The sequence below is a fragment of the Leptidea sinapis genome, chromosome 27 (genome assembly GCF_905404315.1).
Source record: "Leptidea sinapis chromosome 27, ilLepSina1.1, whole genome shotgun sequence".
Taxonomy (NCBI): domain Eukaryota; kingdom Metazoa; phylum Arthropoda; class Insecta; order Lepidoptera; family Pieridae; genus Leptidea; species Leptidea sinapis.
In genome coordinates, this window is record NC_066291.1 from 5,124,982 (window position 1) to 5,146,445 (window position 21,464).

General features: G+C 35.3%; 1 protein-coding gene and 1 long non-coding RNA gene across 2 annotated transcripts; both read right to left on the reverse strand.

Annotated features, from left to right (window-relative positions):
- Positions 1 to 6,726: 6,726 nt before the first annotated feature.
- On the reverse strand, positions 6,727 to 7,097 carry LOC126972901 (uncharacterized). The gene is made up of 3 exons (XR_007731212.1): positions 6,950 to 7,097; positions 6,813 to 6,862; positions 6,727 to 6,747 (listed from the first exon to the last, which is right to left on the reverse strand). It is a non-coding gene; the product is annotated as an uncharacterized LOC126972901 (long non-coding RNA).
- Positions 7,098 to 9,397: 2,300 nt separating this feature from the next.
- LOC126972909 (forkhead box protein J3-like) lies at positions 9,398 to 20,533 on the reverse strand. The gene is made up of 7 exons (XM_050820012.1): positions 20,013 to 20,533; positions 18,879 to 19,002; positions 18,240 to 18,386; positions 14,005 to 14,173; positions 12,727 to 12,801; positions 10,169 to 10,273; positions 9,398 to 9,429 (listed from the first exon to the last, which is right to left on the reverse strand). The coding sequence occupies exons 1-7, from the start codon at positions 20,207 to 20,209 to the stop codon at positions 9,398 to 9,400; spliced, it is 849 nt and encodes a 282-aa protein (XP_050675969.1). The 5' UTR covers positions 20,210 to 20,533.
- Positions 20,534 to 21,464: the final 931 nt, after the last annotated feature.

The window sequence follows — 21,464 nt, forward strand, 5'->3', positions numbered from 1 at the left end:
TGTTTATTCTTTCATTTATAACTCATTTTAACATTGCTTCCACCTCGCATAATTGTAAACAATGAATCACCGTATGATCTATTTTTTTTTTAATATTAGGCAAAGTCAACATGTATGTTTTAAGGTAGCTTTCTTTGGCTTCATTAGATTGGTACTTGAGCTTACAGCCAAGTTATTATTTTAATAGCCTGAGGGCGGCCACTCCATTTCCCAATCAGTGGATCCTTTCCCTAAAATATGGTAGAGTTAGGTAAGAGGAGGAGTTAGTTATGACAGCTTAATTCAGTCTACGTTCACAGCATTATGTGACATGGCATATTATTATGGGGTACTGCTGATATTCGTTCTATTTTTGTGCTGCAGAAGAGCTGTTCAGGTGATATAGTAGAACTTAGTCTTTTAAATCTAAAGGGGGATGCCCCTAAGCCATACCAACGGTGCACACTACGGCTACGAGTGCACACGAAGTATATAGGGATTACAATATGAACTATAAATTAGAAACTAGTTATGAAATTGGCGAAAGAATGGGTCTTTAAGAAAAAAAAATACTTTTCCTAATAGCTTTTTATCGAATTGCATATAGATTTTTCTTATCTAACACCTTATTTTGGGGGTCATACACGGTAAACACATCGTCCAGGAATAATCTGAGAGCTTGTAATAGTTATTTATGCAACTGTTGTGTAATAAGGGGTATTAAAACACAAATGTGGGTTTATCACACGAGGCGAAGCCGAGTGAGTATCACATGAGTGTTTAAAAAATACCTAATTATCAACAGTTGCATACAAGATTTTTACACCCAGAATATGAGTCCTCTAAAAGATTCTGAAACAGTTATCTTACTGCTAACATTAAAACAGCCAGCCCTAGCAGTAACCTAATATCATCCATTACTGATTATATACGAATAAACTAAGTATTAACGAAATAATTCGGCAGTGTGCTGTCAAAAATTGAATCGCTCATTTTTTCAAGAAAAATGGCGGGGTGTCTAACTACTACTATAACCTACTTTTTTTACGGCGCCCCACGTTCTGGTAGTGTGGAACGCTCGTAAACGAAAATGTTTTTTTTTTAATTCATACAGATACCACGCATCGAGCAATAAGAATGTGGCTGTTTGTTGAAACTCTGCGCATGAAGGGATCGAAAAAAACCAAAGAGTGTTGTTGTGATATTCAGTTTTACATTACAACACTCGTTTGGATGATGTAATGGTTATTACGACATTGGGTGTTTTAATGTTGGTAATAAGCTAACTGTTTCAGAATCTTTAATAGAGGATTTAAAGGATGGGTGTAGATAAAATTACATACAAGCTCCAATCTTTATATTACTTACTACTATTGTTTTGCAAATTGCGTATAAAAAATTGACCAATCAGAATGCTTGACGTCTCACACTACTAAATTCATTTGTAATATACCTAGTTTTATTATAATATCACGGCTTTGACAATATAACTGCGACATACAATAATAAATTATAAGACCATAATATAATATCCTCGAAAGGTGTTCCATTTTTTTATAAGAACTATGTATACTTGTAAAAGAAAAAACCACAATTAGTTAAAAGTTTATTTAATGTACATCAACTATTACATATTTTGTATAGAGGTAGAACATTCTACTCGTATAATATAGTATGTATATATATTATGAACGAGCGCCATGCCGCGGCCGCGACCGACCCGGCGCCCGCCTAATATCATCTATAGGCGGAGTTGTCGACAAACTCACACGGACTGCTCACGTAGTCGCCAGCGCGCTCCACAGACCGGAGCTCGCGGATATAACCACGCGACGCTTCACCGATGTTGAAATAAAGGATTATCACAGAAAATAACAAAAATAATACAATATTATGATGGCAACTTATAACGCACCGCCATGTGGTCCCCTCCCCTCACCCCGCGCACGACACGCGGGCACGTCACCCGGTACAATAATCTCAGAGCTCTTGTGTGTTTAGTGTGTTCGTATTAAGACAATCAAGTGTTTTGGTAATGTAATATGTGGTGGCCAGGCTACTTACTAAATAATTTTGGAGCACTGATCCATAGCGTACATAGTACCATACATAATATGACAATATTTTTACACCGAATGTTCATAGCTACTATAAACTTTATTGGTTTCATTTATTATTTCAATAGTTTGTCAATTGGCACTAGACCAGATTTAAAGCTAATGTAAAAAGTTAGTTTGAATTTTTATACACAAAATACAAGACACTAAGAGTGAGAGTTAATCAATATTTTATCTGTTTTCGGTTATATGCATGTATATTAATTAATTTGTGTTCAGACACATTTTCCTACTGTCAATAAGGGAGCGCGGATCTGACGGCTGTCAGTGATAATTGTGACGTCATAGCACAGCAGTGACGTGACCGCACACCGCTCCAAAACAGAATACTTACAATTAAATACTGAATAATATATAACTAATATTGAATTAGTAAACCTAGATTCTTGCTACACAACTATAATGTATTTTAATAACATTAGGGAATGTTAATAACCAACTAAATAATTAAATTTACAATTTTTCTCTCATAACCTAAAAGCGATGCTTAATCATGGGATGTTTCCACCAGGTACAGCGTATAGCAATAAAAGCGAAATTAAATGAACGCACGGGTAGCTATATAACCATAATATAATTTCGGAACAACCTGTAATTAATCAAGTAGAAACGCGCTGACGTAGCCACTTACGTACACCTACTTGTCTCACGCCCCTCCCTAGCCTTAGTTAGAGTTCAGAACTCGTAGGTGAGAAGCGCCCAGTTAAGGTTGATTAAAGTTTATCATTTAAGTGAAAATTTCAATAATTTATCTGTAATTTATAGATTAATATTTTTATGATTACGCCTTAGTAGTTCCACCCGTGTGCTCATTTTAATATCGTTATTGTAGCGCTACGCTGACTACAAGCAAGACGTAGAGCGCGAACCATAGTTTTCGGTTCTGAAAATAAAAATAGCGAGAACCAAATAATTTTTCACAGAGTGAACGAGAAATGATTATTAGAAGTCATTCATACTCAACAATTCCGAATAACACGTAGTTACCAAGTGACGTTATAGTGTGAAGTTTACAACTTATAATTATTATTAACGTGAGTCCAATACGTAATTAACTAATTAGCCATTTTTGTTACAATAAATTATAAAAAAAAAAAAAAAAAACAATAATAAATTTAGTGAAATACATTAGTAATTATTAGACCACTTTGACCACACAACATTTTTTCTATCGGATCTATTTGAAACCTAAGTATGTATTCAATTACTATTTTGGTCAGAAATCAGACATTTATGATATAAGTCAACAAATACAAAATGTATCATTTAGAAAATTAGGTAGTACTTAGCGATATCGTATGTTTATTGTTCTCTCTTCTCATCAGAATTCCGGCAGAGTTGCTATAAATAATGTAGTGTTGTAGGCAAAGGTGCTCTGAGGATAATACTTCTTTTATATTTTATTTTCAATGACAGCAAAAATAGTATTGGGGATCGGTTACGTCAAATTGAAAATATCCTATTTAGTCTAGCCAACATCTTTGATGGTTTTTTTTTCGGTTTGTGTAAATATTTATCAAAAGATTATTGAGATTTGTGAAAACTACGATTGAAAAGAGAAGGCCATAAGGAAATAAAATAATTCACGGTCCCGGATTTTAAGACCAATATTTAGGTATAATTTTCTCAGAGGCGTAAAAAACATCAATCAAAACGTACTATAGCTTGTGCAAGCCACGCCTAATTTTTACACTAACACATTTTTCGGAGACTACTGAAACAGATAAAAAAAAATTAACTTATTAACCAGACTAACACAATCCACAACATCAACAGTAAGTTAAAGTAAATAAAATTGTCTAACGCTACAAGCACAATAATGTTATGTCCGAACTCGGTGACATGTATAATAATACTTAAATATCTCGCATTAATAAATTAAATTATACTAAAAAATTTCTTTAACTGAACTAACATTGATTTAAAATAGCCATCGGTCGAGTATTTGTAAATTCCGGACGAGAACCAGTGGCGGGGAACTACTCATCGGTCAAATATATCCAGTTGGGTAAATCAATGACGTTCTAAACACATATAAGGACATATCATACGCAGCCTGATACCGGAACGGCAAAAGTGTGCTTATGTAAGCACACTATTCTCCTTAGTGTGTCAAATGTCTTTTAACACATTCAGTGCCATTGACACGCCTAGCGTGTCCACACTAATTCTTATCTGCATGCCGCCAGCACGCCGGGCGTGCTCACCGTTTTTCATCTATATCTCAAAGATTAGACAATATTATTGTCCGAAAGACTCTGAGCATAAACTTTCTGCCGTAAGCTAAAGTATTCTGAAGTGGTTCCAGGATCTGATATTTTTTTAAGGTTCATCAAAAATAATCTATTATGTAATGCCGCGAACATACCAGGCGTGTTCATCTCCAGCAGTTCTCAATCTTTTATATTATTAGGTCAATTTACTACATTTATAATGCCAATAATAAAATATAGAATATTTTTTATAAGTTATCATTTATTTTATTCCTTGGCACTTAGGTTGAACAAAAAAGATAAAATAAATTGCATAAAATATTTACCTATAATGTACCCCTTTAGGTACCTAATTATAAACGCTTATCAGCTGTTGTGTAACTCGGATCTGTTTCCTTCTCTCTCTTTCACCAATATCTTTTCATTCATCGGAAGAAGACAAAACCCTGCCCAGGATCTATTCCAATGTTATAAAGCTGAAGAGTTTGTTTGTTTGGTTGAACGCGCTAATCTCAGGAATAACTGGGCCCATTTGAAAAAATCTTTCGGTGTTTGATAGCACATTTATTGAGGAAGGCTATAGGCTACTTTTTATCCCTAAAAAGTAAATGGTTCCCGTAAGACGTGGGTAAAACCGCGGGGCACTGCTAATATTAGATACGTTTGGCGATCGTTTATAAATAAAGTCCCTAGTAGGAATACCATTTACTTCAGTTGCTTGCCAATTATTTTTTTGGTAATAAAACAAACCCGAGTGTCATAAAAAGATTAGGTGAGCCGCACATTGGGACGTTACCATGCCTGCCGTAAGGTCTGTAACAGAGAGCGCAACAGGCGGCGTCCTATTCCCACGTTTTATTGCACCACGGGCAGCAAGTCTTTAACATTAGTATAGCTCCTTACATCAGTGTTCGAAGTGTTCGACATCGGATGTTTCCTACGATCTCTTCCTTTCACTGGATTTACGTTTATACTTACGAAGACCCCGGCTTGTGTTATTGGACCCTGTGATTGCTTTTGCAAAGACCCCGGCTAGTGTTATTGGACCTTGTGATTTCTCTTGCATAGACCCCCGCTTGTGTTATTGGACCTTGTGATTACTCTTGCAAAGACCCCGACTAGTGTTACTTTTGTGATTGTTTTTACGACGAGCTCAGCTTGTCCTTGTGAAGAATTTGGTATCCTTACCGGCTTCGCTAATTACTTCGCTTAAAACGGTGGTAAGTTAAATTATACTCTTATTATAAATGTGAAAGATACCTACATAGTTCGTTTCATTAACGTGAAAAATAATAATCTTAACAAATACAGTGTAAACTCCAAATAACGACACTGAAGGGACTGTGCATTTTATGGCGTTATAGAGAGGTGTCGTTAAATGGAGAGAAGAAAAATCAGAATTCTAAAAATATTTCAGACTAGTTTTAGTAGTTATGTACACAAAAACAATCTTATTTAATCTTATTGGGTATAGTCTGTTATTTTTGTATGACGTCTTTTGCTTTTACTTCGCCATGTTTACAGTTTGAAAGTTTGTGAGCAACTGAGGTCTGACAAAAATGATACCGTATAGATAATGCATGACATGTATACGACATCAACGCATTGGGTAATAACCTGTAATGTTGGTGTAAGTGTTTATAAATAAATAAATGACGCCTATTTATTAGTCATGGTCAAAAACAGTAGATACACGTGCAAGCAATCCCAATTTGAAAACAAAAGAATGAATTTCTTAGAAAGTTCGGTTTGCATGGTGCCGACTGTCGAGATTATAGTGGGCTAGGATAATAAAACGACAAAAAAACGTACACAGCTGCGCAGTTTTTATAAATTTTAGCAACTTACAAGGTATTTTACGTCGTTATTGAGAGTGAGTGTGACGCTATGTAGAGTGTATCATTGTATGGTAGACAAACTAAACCAACCAAAGTCAATTGATTTCGATGCTTTAGAGAGTTTGTCGTTAAATCGAGTGACGTTACATGGAATTTACACTTGTTGTACGAGTTTACACTGTATAATAAATTCAATAGATACATAATTTGTTTGTTTCATACACTTTAATCGGTCCAAACATTGCGAGTTTTGGCGGGATACTTTAAACGTATTGTATTTGTACACACAATTTGTACACTGCAACTTTAATCATTTTCTGTCATATTAATAATATTTTGATGACTTTTGATATTTGAAAAAATGATTTTACATTTTAGGTAATGGATCCAATCGACAATTCTATGCCATCTTGCTCATGGGAAGACCCAAATTGGGTTTACCATGGGATAGAAGAAACTTTAGGAGCTATGGTAACTCTGGAATCAACTCCTCCAAGAGATGAACCAACTTCGTGTTTGACTGACGCTGAGCTCTATGGCATACTCTGTGGCAATATTATTGACGAAATGGATATATTTCTTGCACATATTTTGTTTTCCCTAAAAAATCATAAATAAGTAACCAAAGGTTGAAATTCACTGATCAAATTACGATAAATACTTACCTTGGAATCTACTAACTGCCATAATTTAACTTTCAAAAGCACAAACACTGCTAAAAACAAAATATCTTTTCAGTAACTCGAGAAAGACTGATCAATAAACACGGTTGAAGCCGAAATAACGCTTTCTTTGATTTTACCTCTTAACAGTGCCGGTGAACACGCCTAGCGTGCTACGTAATTCCATCCTGCAGTGCCGCGAGCACACCTAGCATGTTTGCGTTTTTTATAGGGCGGCATCGCTGGGAAGTATTAGAAAATCGTGGTGGCATTGAATGTGTTAAACAACTGAAATGCGGCAATGCATTGATATAGCAGTCTTCTTCTAGTAGTTTGTGGCATGTTCCATATTTTGGCTTTGTTTTTATACGACGTGATTTATCTATATGTATAGAATGTCATTTGGGTAAATGTATATTATTCAAATGAGAGTATTATTTATTAGTGAGCATGAAATATTATATTTATATTTTTAATGCAACTATTTCTCGGAAATTCGTGTATTTGAAAAGCGACGCCGTTGGTCAGAGCGATCTGAAGTAAAATAATGACTACAAGCCAATCCTTCCGACCAATATATATATATGTGTGTTTGTTTGTTTGACGTGTTCGTGTACACCAAGCGCGCCAAAGTGGCAGGCGTTTAAATTTTTATGTTTGGCTTTTTTAAATACTATACTTTCATTTAATTATTTAACAAATATTTTTCGTTACTTTTTATCCGTTGAATATATTTTATATTAAGCTATTAAATAAAAATAGTAACAGTGACAGTAACATGTGACAAATAAAAAATGTGAAACACAGCAAGTCATATACTTTTAGCCCTTATCATGGCCCTACTCTCCCCGCCACAGGTAAGGTTTATACTTTTATTAATAACACGACACATAGTATATTTAAATTGTGAATGAGTATTATATTAAGGCAGGATTTTTGAAAAGTTTGTATATAAGTTAATTCTGCTAATATACATGTAGAAAAGACGAATTGCATATTGACCATCTCTACATCTATATATTATATGTATTTAACTAGACACAATGCGTTTCTAAACAATTATCTCTGTTAACATTATTAATACTCAGCGGTGTGACAGTAATTCACACGTACTTTTTTATTTTTATAATAAAATAAAGATACAACATATATATTTCACCTGTTTTCTACGAAATTACCAAAATGCTTTGTTTTATCCAATCAGTGACATTATTAGAAGCAACAAGGCTACTCAGATAGTAGAAACAGTCGGTTTTTTTTAATTGCATCAATAACAATAGCATGTGCTATACGAGCTCATCGAATTATTAATACAAACTGACGTCGCGTCCACTGAATCAATTCGTTGAACACACGTGTACAAGACAGCATGCTCGCACGCAAGCACGCACGCATGCATGCACGCACACACACACTCAAAGACCCAGACACGCCCATATACAACTTATTATCAAATTAAGTATTATCAAATTATTATCAAATTAAGTAATAAAATGAAATAACATTTTTAAATATACGAGACTTTGAAAAGCAATTAAGGAATTTGAACTCCGGTACATGATCTAGATAAAACATCGACATTGGAACCACTCTAAGTTACAATACAGAGTTAAACTTAACTACAACGAGTCCTCGCGTCAGTGCGTCTCTATGTAGTTACACTTGGTATTATCAACAAATACAAAAGATACAGCAACCTATATAATTTAATTAAACTAAATATATATTTTAATATTATTGATTATAAATACTGAGTACATTCATAGTTGTTTGAACACATTATGTTAAAAATTAAAACGCGACGCGGCGCGGCAACCACAGGGCGGTTGAGCCAATTGTCGAATTTGCATGTTTTCGGGGAGGTTCCCCTATATGGGTCTCTATAATTAATAATACTATTCATAGAATGGCGCGATATTGTTATATAGCATGTCCACGTAACGAATATAAAGTTATTTAATGCAGTGAGCTCCCACAGAGAATCACCACAGAAATCAGAAAAAAAGTTGGAAGGTATGCTTCCAATCAATATAAAAAGTGAATGCTTCTCGATGACCTGAATCTGGCAAATCTTCAAAGTAACAAGATAAACACCGACATCAGGTCACTTCTTCCATAAAAGTGTTTCGAGTCTCACGTTAGTATTAGTACTTAGTCAGAGAAATTCACACATTATGCCACCGTTAGCAGAACCAGACAAACCTACACTAAGAAGCTTTGTTATTTATATATACATACATATATATGCATATTACATATAATACGCCCTATAAATTCGTACAGCTAATTGATACAGACAAGTAAATACTAAACGGTCACGAACAAATATACATCATGTACCATTTATATAAGTTTACTTAACATTTATATTGAAATATACTGGTCGTTCTGAGATCTATTCACTATGTGGCCTCGCTACTCAACGGATCCACTTTCTGTTAAAAACTATACTGTGCACTCGGACTCCCCGTGTGCCTCACTCTGTACTACATAATGTTAAAGCTCACACGGCAGTACAACTTCACTTAACAAATATACAACAATATGTTACAGCTAATATATTTATATATATATCGAAGGTAACTATGCTAAAATCCGATCGGTTGGCAGATATGTTCAACTTTATAATACAATTACATTATCTATTATACTGTTCATGAAATTAAATAAAAAAAATATAATTTGAAGACAAACACAAGTATAAATGATATTCATAAATAACATCTCCAAAATTAAATAGTATCAATCTCAAAAAAGGACAAAATATTGCACCCTGTATAGAGTTCATTAACCCAGAATCAATTGATTTTGATAAATGTAACAAAGGGTTAATGTACAAGCCATCTCAAGAGGTCCTCATTATTTTATATTAAAATATTATGTACAAACATCTGGTACAGACACGCGATCTGCGAGCTGCAGTGGTGATCGTCAACAGCGTACGTCGGCCGAGTCCCCGCGCCGACGTTATAACGGTCCGGGCGGCCAGCATGCCGTGGTCAGTACGGGGGACACGGGCATGATGGAAGCCACTGGCATCGCGGTCACGGGCATGACGGAAGCCACTGGCATCGCGGTCACGGCGGGCATGATGGAAGCCACTGGCATCGCGGTCACGGGCATGACGGAAGCCACTGGCATTGCGGTCACGGGCATGACGGAAGCCACTGGCATTGCGGTCACGGGCATGACGGAAGCCACTGGCATCGCGGTCACGGCGGGCATGACGGAAGCCACTGGCATGGCGGTCACGGCGGGCATAACGGAAGCCACTGGCATCACGGTCACGGCGGGCGGTCCTGGCGCGGACGAGTCGTCGTCGTCGGCCAGGTCGGGCGGCCGCTCGTCCAGCACGGGACAGTCGCAGTCGTCGGCGCGCTCGTCGCGGAAGTTGCCGTAGTCGTCGGTGAGCGCGCTGTGCCGCACCTCGCACACGTGCCGCCGCGCCGACCACCAGCGACGTTCTGTACGCACACAATTCCTTATGTAATGTCAATATAATTACATCTAACTACCACTGGACAGGCTGTTCTATATGTTTGACAGCAAATTTTTTGTAAACTAATTTTGACATATAATACAAATGGCTGCGAAGACACGTACAATAGGCTGAAGTATTTTTGCATTTTGAATTAATTTCGTTCTTTTTCCGTGTTATTTATACATCAATAATCAACGTGATGAAGTACACAACTTTTTTATGTAAATAGTTTCCCACCATCTATCGATGTGTGCTGAGGTTGTCATCACTAGTTTTAGAACCGCAGACTCTCGCTACAGGGCCAAAATGGCGAATATCAAACAGGCACAAAAGCAGTTTGACAGCCGCCAGTCCAGTGGTATAAAATAGAGGTCAGTGACTGTGTGCCATACAACAAGAAGACCAATAAGCTAATTTCAAATCACTGCGTTTCAATCAACCGTTTGTCTATATAGTGATAACAGAAGGAATGGAATATGATGAAAAAAGAAAGGAAAACACAATATAGATGGAATGAAGATGTACATGATATGGAAATTGGAAAGTTAAAAACAATACTTACAGTAAGGCACAATGTTCTTTATTTCGGGAGGAATTATATTGTTGTGAATAAACAATGAAATGGAGCATAATTTTAAAAGAAAGGAAATATCATAGACTTAACAGTATATTTGACAGATTGTTCTCTCTACTCTCTGTACTCCAGTTTCTCACAGATGTTACTTTTATATAGAGACCTTTTAATAAATAGTTACTTAACAGTAGCACATAGGCTGCACTGAAAGTATCGGGAATGGAATATTTCCACTGTTCCTGTCATATTAAAATCTTTTTAAATGAAAACTCCTTGGTTTTAAAAATTGAATACCACTTATTTATTAAAAAAAGATTCTCGGTCTTGTCACATGGTCTTGTAAAACTTGTTTAGTCATTGGGAAAATGGAATTGACTCGAGAAAATTCTAGAGCGATGATTTATTATGACTTTCGAAGTGGTTTAACACAAAAACAGTGTGTTGACCGGATGATTTCTGCATTTGGTGATGAAGCCCCATCCAAAACCACAATTTATCGCTGGATTGCTGAATTTCAACATGGACGTGTCAAGCTCAGTGATGATCCCCGTCAAGGTCGTCCAAAAACTGCAGTCACCAAAGAAAACGTTGATGCTGTGCGTAAGCTGATTGAGGAAGATCAACATGTGACATACCGTGAAATTCAGGCAACTTTAGACATTGGCATAGGTCAAATTCAGATAATCTTGCATGAAGGTGTAAAAAAGTTGTTTTCCCGATGGATACCGCATTTGCTCTGTGAAGAGCAAAAAGCGGCTCGCGGTACTTGTTGCGTCAGAACTCTCGAAAGATTCCACGCAGGATCCTCAAATGCTGTATACAACATCATATCAGGTGACGAATCATGGATATACGCGTACGAACCCGAAACAAAAAACCAGTCACGAGTTTGGGTGTTCGAAAATGAGTTAAAGCCAACAAAAATTGTTCGTTCACGGAGTGTTGCAAAAAAATGGTGGCCACGTTTGTCTCCAAAACCGGCCATGTTGCGACCATTCCTCTTGAGGGACAAATAACGGTTAATGCAGAATGGTATGCTAGCATTTGTTTGCCACAGGTCGTTTCTGAACTCCGTAAAGAGAACTGCAACCGCCGCATCATCCTCCATCACGACAATGCGAGTTCTCACACCGCGCACAAAATCAAAGAGTTTTAAGAGCAAGAAAACATAGAATTATTAGACCTTCCGCCGTACAGCCCCGACCTAAGCCCTAATGATTTCTATACTTTCCCTAAAATAAAGAATAAATTGCGTGGTCAGAGATTTTCATCACATGAAGAAGCTGTGGACGCCTGAAAAACGGCCTGCAAAATTTTGGAGACCCCAACTTCCGAATGGAATGGTTGCTTCAATGATTGGTTCCATCGTATGGAAAAAACTGTCAAATTTCGCGAATACTTCGAAAAGCAATAAGTACATTTTTAAATAGTAATGTTGTGTCACTTCCTTGCTTCCCGAAATTTTTAGTGCCGCCCTCGTAGTTTGTGATACATCATTAATCCCTTCCTGTAGACCATCAACCCTAACATATATTGTAAAGGTGTGGAATAAAATGAAGTTTAGCCATGTTTTAAATCATGGCATGAGATAATTTTTAACTAGCTCCAATTCCATGCACAAATTACTTTCAAGATTTTTAGAATCTAGATAATATTATAATTTGCAGAAATATGTTTCATTATAAATATATTTCACATAATATGACTTAGAGCCTTGAGTAACATTGTTAGTAAGCAATTATCCTTACATTAGTTTGTAGATACTTAAAGGAACTCTTAATTGGCTTATCTGTGCTACTGTTTTCATTATTAACTTCAAAGCCATGAGTTCCTCTTGAAAATGTGTAAATAATATATTTTACCTCTGCTGATATCTACATCAGCAATCAGCTCCTCATTCATCAGCGCTGACAATGCATCATCAGTGTGGGTCAAATCTAAAATTTAAACATTCATAATATTACAATTATTTTACATTATAACAAAAAATGTATTATAAAATTATAGTTATGTTTGTTGTACTCATCAAACATTACTATATCTTATATATAAAATTCTCGTGTCACAATGTTAGTTACCTTACACCTCCGAAACGGCTTTACTGATTTTAAAAAAATTTATATGCATATTCATTAGGTCTGAGAATCGGCTACTATCTATTTTTCATCCCCCTAAATGTTAAGGGTAGTCCACCCCAATTTTTTTTTTTAAATTTATTATTTTTATTTTATTATGATTCAGCATTGAAAAATACATACAAATTTAAATTTTCGCCCTTCTACTATCTACAACTACTTTTGTATCACGATTTTTATATTATTCTATTCTATCCACCAAACCGATATAGGGTTGCAAGATTGCAATCGAATACAATAATTGTAGTATGATATATTTGGTAGGTCTGAGAATCGGTTGCATCAAAATTTTAATAATTGTTTTTTTAAATATGTTATATGGCACTACAATGTTTGCTGGGTCAGCTAGTTTAAGCATATATTAATGTAACAACTACTGGTTGTTCAATACATTTAGTTGTGCAAACTCTTAAAAGAACAGTCTGGTGAAAGATTCCAGTTACATTATTTTCAATAAAAAATCATAGCATCAGACCCCTAGGTTTATAAAACTTTATGTTAGCCTGCCAATATATTTATAATATTTTATTGTACAAACATATTATGTACTTCAATAGGTTATTCAGTGCAGTGTGCTGCAGCAACCTGTCCCAGGCTATTGGAGTAAAAATTGTATGAGACTGACACATTTTGCAGAAATCATCATTAAAAATAAACTACAATATCCTCTTTATCCATACTATTATCTCATACAAGTATCTTATTTGTTTCCTAGTCATGTAAGTTTATATGTATTTATGTATGTCTAATAAGTATATTGTCTTAAATATATTGTTGTCATGTACCCATAGTACAGGCTATGCCCAGTTTGGGGCAGTTGTTTGGGTAGATAATTTGTGTAAGAGTGTGTCAGTATTATATTGTTATTTTGTATGTGGACCATAATTGTGATCAGTTTTTTGCAAGTAAAGTAAATAAGTATGAAACTGTGTCTTCTTTTGAGTTGAGAACCAAAATTCTGAAATTATAAATGTATTACAAACTGTCCAATGAGTTGATTAAAACCTGATTCCTCCTTGACAGTGGGTTCCTCTTTGATGGCTGCTGGAGATATTGGTGTGGTAGGTGTATTGGGGGCAGTGGGGGTGGTGGGCGTCGCCGGAGGAGTGGGCACGGCCGCCACGCTCACGTCTCCACTGCTATTGGAACTGCACTCTGGACTGTAGGGGGCCATCTGAAATTGCCATAAGGCAAAATTAATTAATTAAAGAAATCATAAAATGAAAAAAACAAGCAGCACTATATTATATCTTTATGTTATCTTTTAGAAGATACATCATAAGTCATACATCAAAGTGTGTTTGTTACCAAACTCCTCCGAAATGGCTGAACCGATTTGTATGAAATTTTGTGTGCATACCCGATACGTCTAAGAATCGGCCAACATCTATTTTTCATACCCTTAAATGATAAGGGTGACCCACCCCTAAATATAATTTTTTATTCTATTCAGAATTTTTTGGAGTTTACTCCTTTAGAATCGATTTTCATATAAGGCAGGCGCCTTATGAGAAAAATAAGGACAGTAAAATATGCTCATCAAAATTTGATAGTAACGTTTTTCTCATTTAAATAAAAACAGACTTTGCTAGCTTACAAATAAGGCAACAATTAGCATTGTATTTTCCTGTCAACCACCTAGCGTTATTTTGAACATTATTTTATTTTGTAATAAGTGGTGTGGCTAGTAAAAGTTAGTTTCCTAAACTTTATTAGATGGCGTTGAACCACAGACACCCCATCTTAGTTCGAATTAAAAACAAATAATACTAGATTAAACGTCATCTAGTGTCACTTTCATAAACTATTTCATATTTCCAAATCAAACGCTGAATCTTTCTAGTAATACGACAACATTTCTTTTTATTATATTGATATTGGTTGATATTATAAAAGACACTAAACTTAAACTTAAATTACATAGAAATTGGAGGAAAACCCAGCGGCTAGATGACTTCCGGGCCTTTTCGGATATGAGAAGTTCATTAAAACGTCGAGCTGCTGAGGCTTACAAAGCATATCTAATAGGCGTAGAAAATAATATCAAATCTAATCCGCTTGAATTCTGGAAGCACATAGCAAGACTTCGTTCCAAAGGAGGTTTTGAGTCAACGGTAAAGTTCCAGGGTGACAGATTTACGGGAGCTGCAGCTGCTGATGCATTTGCCAGGTTCATTGAGAGTGTGTATTCTACCGATATTCCCCAACTAAATACAGCACAAGCCAATAATAATGACACTTCTCATAATAGCAACTATGTAAATATACTTAAAATCACATCTCAGGATATTCTATATGGTATTCATAAATTAAAATCTTCCAGTTCAGTAGGACCTGACAGATTACCATCTTTTCTCTTCAAGGATTTAAAGACATGCATAGCCTCCCCTTTAAGTCATATATTTAATTTATCTTTGCAAACAAGTTGCTATCCCCTCCAATGGAAAACAACACGTATAACGCCTATACGGAAAAGTTCTGATAAATCCGATGTTGAAAGTTATCGACCAATAGCAATTCTATCTTCACCAGCTAAAATATTTGAAAATGTTCTCCACAGACTAATTTATTTACACGTAGCTAAACTCCTTAATAATGCTCAGCATGGTTTTAGATGCAGAAGGTCAGTAAATTCAAATTTGTTAACATTAACAGAATTTATATCAACACAATTAGATATACGATTACAAGTAGATGTGCTTTACTTTGATTTTCGTAAGGCCTTCGACAGGGTTAATAATAACATCCTGCTTGCTATACTTTGTGCTATAGACTTCCTTACGCGGATGACCTAAGATTATATGCGAGCATCCAAAATGAGGCAGAATATGAGGCTATTCAGGCTTACATAGATGCTGTTTATAATTTGGGTGTGCATAATAAAATGGAATTTAATCTCACTAAATGCTTTATTGTCACTTTTTGTCGAATGCAACAACTAATCACTTTTCAGTACCGCATTAATGGTAAGTTCATACGTAGACGAAATTCAATGAAAATTCTGGGTGTGACATTTGACCAAAAGCTTACCTTCGAAGACACGATCACACGACCACTATATAATAACAGTCACTTAAGAGTCCTTTATGAGACTAGGGTTCGTATTAAGGAATACCCGCAATTTCCACAGGGTCAATATAATACAACTGCTTTACTCTTGTGCGTAGTAAGCTTGAAGCGAGCTCGTGCGTATGGAATCCCTATGAAGTAACCTATTCCCTTATGCTGGAGAAAGTACAAAAAGCATTTTTGCGTTTCCTATATAAGCGGAAACTGGGTTACTACCCGTACTTGTATCGACGACATATCTCGTCGGTTGCCTCGGATACAACACTCTGGAAACCAGACGGGCTCTCGAACAGGCTACCTTGCTTAAAGTTAGCCGTGGCTTAATAGATTTCCCTGATATTGATAATGAGCTGATTCCAATGTATACACCTAACAATTATATTTGTAGTAGAAATCACCGTCTGCTGGCGCCCGTACCGCGAGTCTTGAAATTGTTTAATCACCTCGTAGAAGTCCGCCCTGATTGTGATCTATTTACTAATAGACTTGAGGTGCTGGTGCAGTTGCTGCTCCATCTTTGAGAGTCCTCGCATTATAGCGTCTAGCAATAGTATAATGTACTTGATTAATGTAATTGGTGTTGTAACCGATTTATTCAAAATAAATAAATAAATAACGGTTTTCGATACATGGCGCATGACTATAAGAAAAATCACTATTAACTATGAAGTTGTTTTATTTTTTTAATATCTATTATTATCTATACTTTTTTTAATTAATACGCTTTTAATAGCTTCTGCTGTATGTCTGTTTGTAACCGACTCCATTGGACTTGATTTTGTTTAGTACCTGTTCAAAGACAACCGTTCTTGAGGAGTAAACTCCTGTCGTGCGTCGGAGCTGACACACACGCTTTTTTTTTTATTATTATTCAGCATTGAAAAATACATACAACTTCAAATTTTCCTCGCCCTTCTAGGATCTACAACTAATTTTGTATCGCGATTTTTATATTATTCTTACCATCTACAAAACCGCTATACGGTTGCGAGATGTCAATAAAATACAATATATTGATATTTGGTCTGAGAATCGGTCGTCATCTATTTTTATAGCCAAAAAATTTGAAATATTGATTATTTTATTATTATTATATGGCAATACAATGTTTGCTGGGTCAGCTAGTTACATATAAAAAATAGTGTTACACATATACAGCTTCGTTTCAGTTTGAAGGAACATTGGACATTACATCTTAGCCTTTTGTTCCCATTGAAAAATCTTAATATTACAGCAGCACAGCAATATGTCTGAGTGTAACTTTGATAAGGTAGAAACCTAAACAATATGTTAATTTAAAGTGATACCCTCACTTTTGGGATATGTATATTATATATATATATATTCATTTTCAATACTTGTTTGATCCCGCAAAATTACAAGACTGCTTTGTTGGCCCAACTCTCTCCTAAGCTCTATTTTGAATGCAGAATGGCATATATTTGAATAGTGTATTGTGTAGCATACTCATATTAAAAATTTTGCAATATGCTCTTGATTGCTTGGAAAAACGGTGGAAAGCACCTTGAGTGTGGCACCATGCGAGAATTTTTTATCCGTCATGTATGAGTCACATCGGTGAATATGTAGTGGTGACCCTTGGTCTTGAATTTTGTTGAGCTTTGCTAATTGTTCTCAGTATAAAATTCTGCAGACTCTGGAGCTATAGGGATATACGGATATGGATAGAGCACATTTATATCAGTAGTTTGTTGTCTGTGAACAATTTACTGTTTCAACCAAGCAGGCAGTATAATAGTCTATATCAAATGTTGATTGCTCATTTAGTCTTGGTATGCTTTTTTCATGTCAAGTGGAGGTCTACATGCTTATCCATGTATCTGTCCTTATCCCGATGTGTCTTGTTGATTAGATTAAACCTTTTCTATGGATATAATTATATACATTCTTCTTATTAATTTAATCAAATACCACTTCAGTTCATGCTCAAATTAGTAGAAATGGTAAGAAAAAAAACTGTTGAATTGTACAATTTGTATTGTTTTTGTAGCAACTTTTTTAGGATTTTTTCACAATTGTTAAATTTTGGATGTTTTTGAAGCTAAAAGTAAGCTAAAAAATTTTAAATAATTGGTGATTTTATGATGAATTGTGTTTTCAAAAAATAATATTATCTAACCAAACACTTAATAGAACACAAGGCAACTCACTCGAAGACTTCTTCTTCTTCTCGGAGTGACTTCTGCCATCTTGTAACTGCTGTCCATTGCCCAGTAGGATCCCTTGCCTGGATCATCCTTACTGCGGGCCACCTTCATGAAGCACTTGTTCAGAGAGAGATTGTGTCTTATTGAATTCTACAAAACATTAAATGTTTTTTATAATTGCATGAACTCTAAGATTTTCATTCCAAGACTATCTTTTTCTGTTTTGATTCATTATTGAAGCATTTTGGCTACATTATAAACTTACTTATTTACTACCAGACAACAAGTTAGTCTAACAAAAATAAAAATAATTTGATATGAAGCATTAGGAACAGAATAGCCTTTATCCAGCTATGTACAGCTCTGTGTACAATATACAACAATGAATGTTGCTAGAAAATTAAAATGAAAAATCTCACATTAAGATTACAGATTATGAAGATTAATTTGTTTCACTTAATTTTACAATTTACATAACTTTGCTTAGAATCAAATTCATTAACTCAAAAATATATATACTGAATATAATAACTTAATGAAATAAAAAGTCATATAAGATTGCTGCAATTTGTAATAAACCCTCTTAATATAATTTTAGTGCGGTTCTGGTTACCTTTATTACAAAAGTACACAAGGACTCACCATCCAACCTTTCCCAGCTTCCTTGTAATAGGGAAAAGCATTACATATGTAATTGTATATTTCATTTAGAGTCATCTTGCCGTTGGGTGAACTACTGATTGCCAATCTTATCATGCTTGCATAGCTGTGAACAATTAATACCATACAAATGTTAGTTTTTGTTTTATACAATTGGTTATTAATATTATCATTTCCAACAAGTTCTTCCATTCAAGTACAGTTAAAGCTCTTTATTCGCAGGGTATATGTTCCGTAAATATGCCGCAAATACAGAGACTGTGCATATGGAATGGTAATTTATATGGGATTATAGGGGATATGTTCCTAGGTGACAAAATAAAAAACAATTTAATTGAAGCTTTTGAACATACTTATTAATTATTATCTTCAGGCTTAACCGGACAAAGAATTTTGTAATTTTTTCTTGCTTAGCAATTTTTAAAAGGTCCTTCAGTTCAAACTGATATTCAGCACTGGCATTAGCAATTTGCCTCTTAAAAATAAGACTTCGTTCCATGGACGGATCTATTTTCATAAAGAAATCACAAAGCTCATTTGCCATTTTTAAGCCATCACTAGGACTTTTCAGAATGAAATGTCACATTTCCAGTGCTTGTTGAAGCCTCTCCTTCAGTGGGCTGTGAATTTCACATTTTCTCCAAATCAATTTCAGTCAAATCTTCATCTTGTGATTCGTGCAACTCCTGAATGTCACTTGATTCTATCTCTTTGTACCCATCTCTTCCTATTCCATTCACAATTTCGGCCTTGTTGGTATTCTTTTTATTAATATGCATGTACTATATACCGATTACATCCGCGAATAAAGAAATCTTTAGCCGCGAATATAGGAATTGGGTCACAATTTTTTAATACACGAATAGTGAAAACCGAATAAGGAGCTTTTACTGTATACAAAAAGAGAAGATATACACAAAAGGATGTGAACAGTGACAATAAGTTAGTTTACAATACAGCTGCATATATTTGCAAAGTACATTTTTTACATTTGCCTATAAATTGTGAAGGAAATATCAAAGATGATATATCTGATCATATTCATATACAAAAAAAAGTAATTTGTTATATGTCAGGTGTGTCCAAGGTTTAATGTAATAAGGAAAACTGTAATACCTGTAGGCTGGCTTGGGATGCTTTATTTTGTTTGCATTTAGTTTCTCTTCAATTTCCTTGTTGTTATTTTCCTGTTGTAGAGACAATGGCTGTACATCTTCGTACAGGAAACGAGGTATAGGACCAAGAGGGCTGTGCCTTGGAGGCCCCGGGCTATAGGCCGGCAGCCACTCGACCCCAGAAGTATCACTCATCATTGAACATAAATCTCTTGTTCTTCCAAGTTTTTAGTTCCGCATGTTTTTAAAATATATCGCACCTATAAAAGTTATTCACTAACTCTGTGGGTGTCAATTCTTACACTACATTACTGTGTTAAGACTACACTTTTCACTGTAAAACCTTTATCAAAGGTCCTTGGTGCGTCTAAGAGATTATATTAACAAAATTGAGACCACTTGGAATCCTTAAAAGAAAAACTTAAATTTTTAGCAAAATAAATTAATTAATGTGTACAAAATGTACAAATAATGCAAGAAATTAAACAAAACTTAATTAAAAGTCTAAAAATTATTATGACATTTGAGGCGCCTACAACAAGGAAAATGGCGGACAAATTAGTGTTGCCACTACAGTCGCGAGACTCCAAGGATAATGGACTATGGAGTATCTGAATTCCGACTGGATAATATATGATTTGTGTAGATTTTTTAGAAGCCAAAACAAATAAAACATCCTTTCGGGAGTGGTAAAATGACAGGCTGTATCCAGAAGAGAGCGAATAGAATATAACAATTGAGATAATACTTCCTCCCATTTTCTATTGGTTTTGTAATAGTCCAAATTTAACGAAATTCTTTATTCATAGGCAATAAATAATGTTATTCTTAAATATATCCAAACGCCAACTGTCGAATATCGGTTGTGAATTCACTGATGAATAATAATTGGCGCGTTCGACGTGGCGTTTCGTTTGCAGTATGTGTTTTATTCATAGCGAATGTGAGGGGTTTGTGGTCTGTGAATATAATTAATAATAAAATAATTAATTCACGTCCTTCAAACATCTTACGGAAATGTTTCACTGACTTATAGACGGCTGAGAGTTCTCTGTCATACGCTGAGTATTTCTTCTCCGCCTCTGAGAATTTCTTTGAGAAGTAACCGAGTGGTTGCCAATTATTTTCGATGTATTGTTGTAGGACTGCACCTACTGCATTGTAAGACGCATCGCAGAATATTGCGATAGGGGCATCATGTGATGGGTGAGGGAGTAAGGTAGCTTTGGATATACTATTCTTTGAACTCTTCGAATGATTGTGATGCTTCGTCGGTCCATTCAATTATTGTTTTATCACGTTTCTTGACATGGTGTAGGTAAGTGTTTAGCGGAGCTTGTATTGATGCAGCATTCGGTATGTGGTCACGATAGAAATTTAACATGCCTAGAAATCGTCTTAAACCTTCTATAGTTTTCGGTTTTGAAAATTCGGTAATGGCTTTAATCTTCTC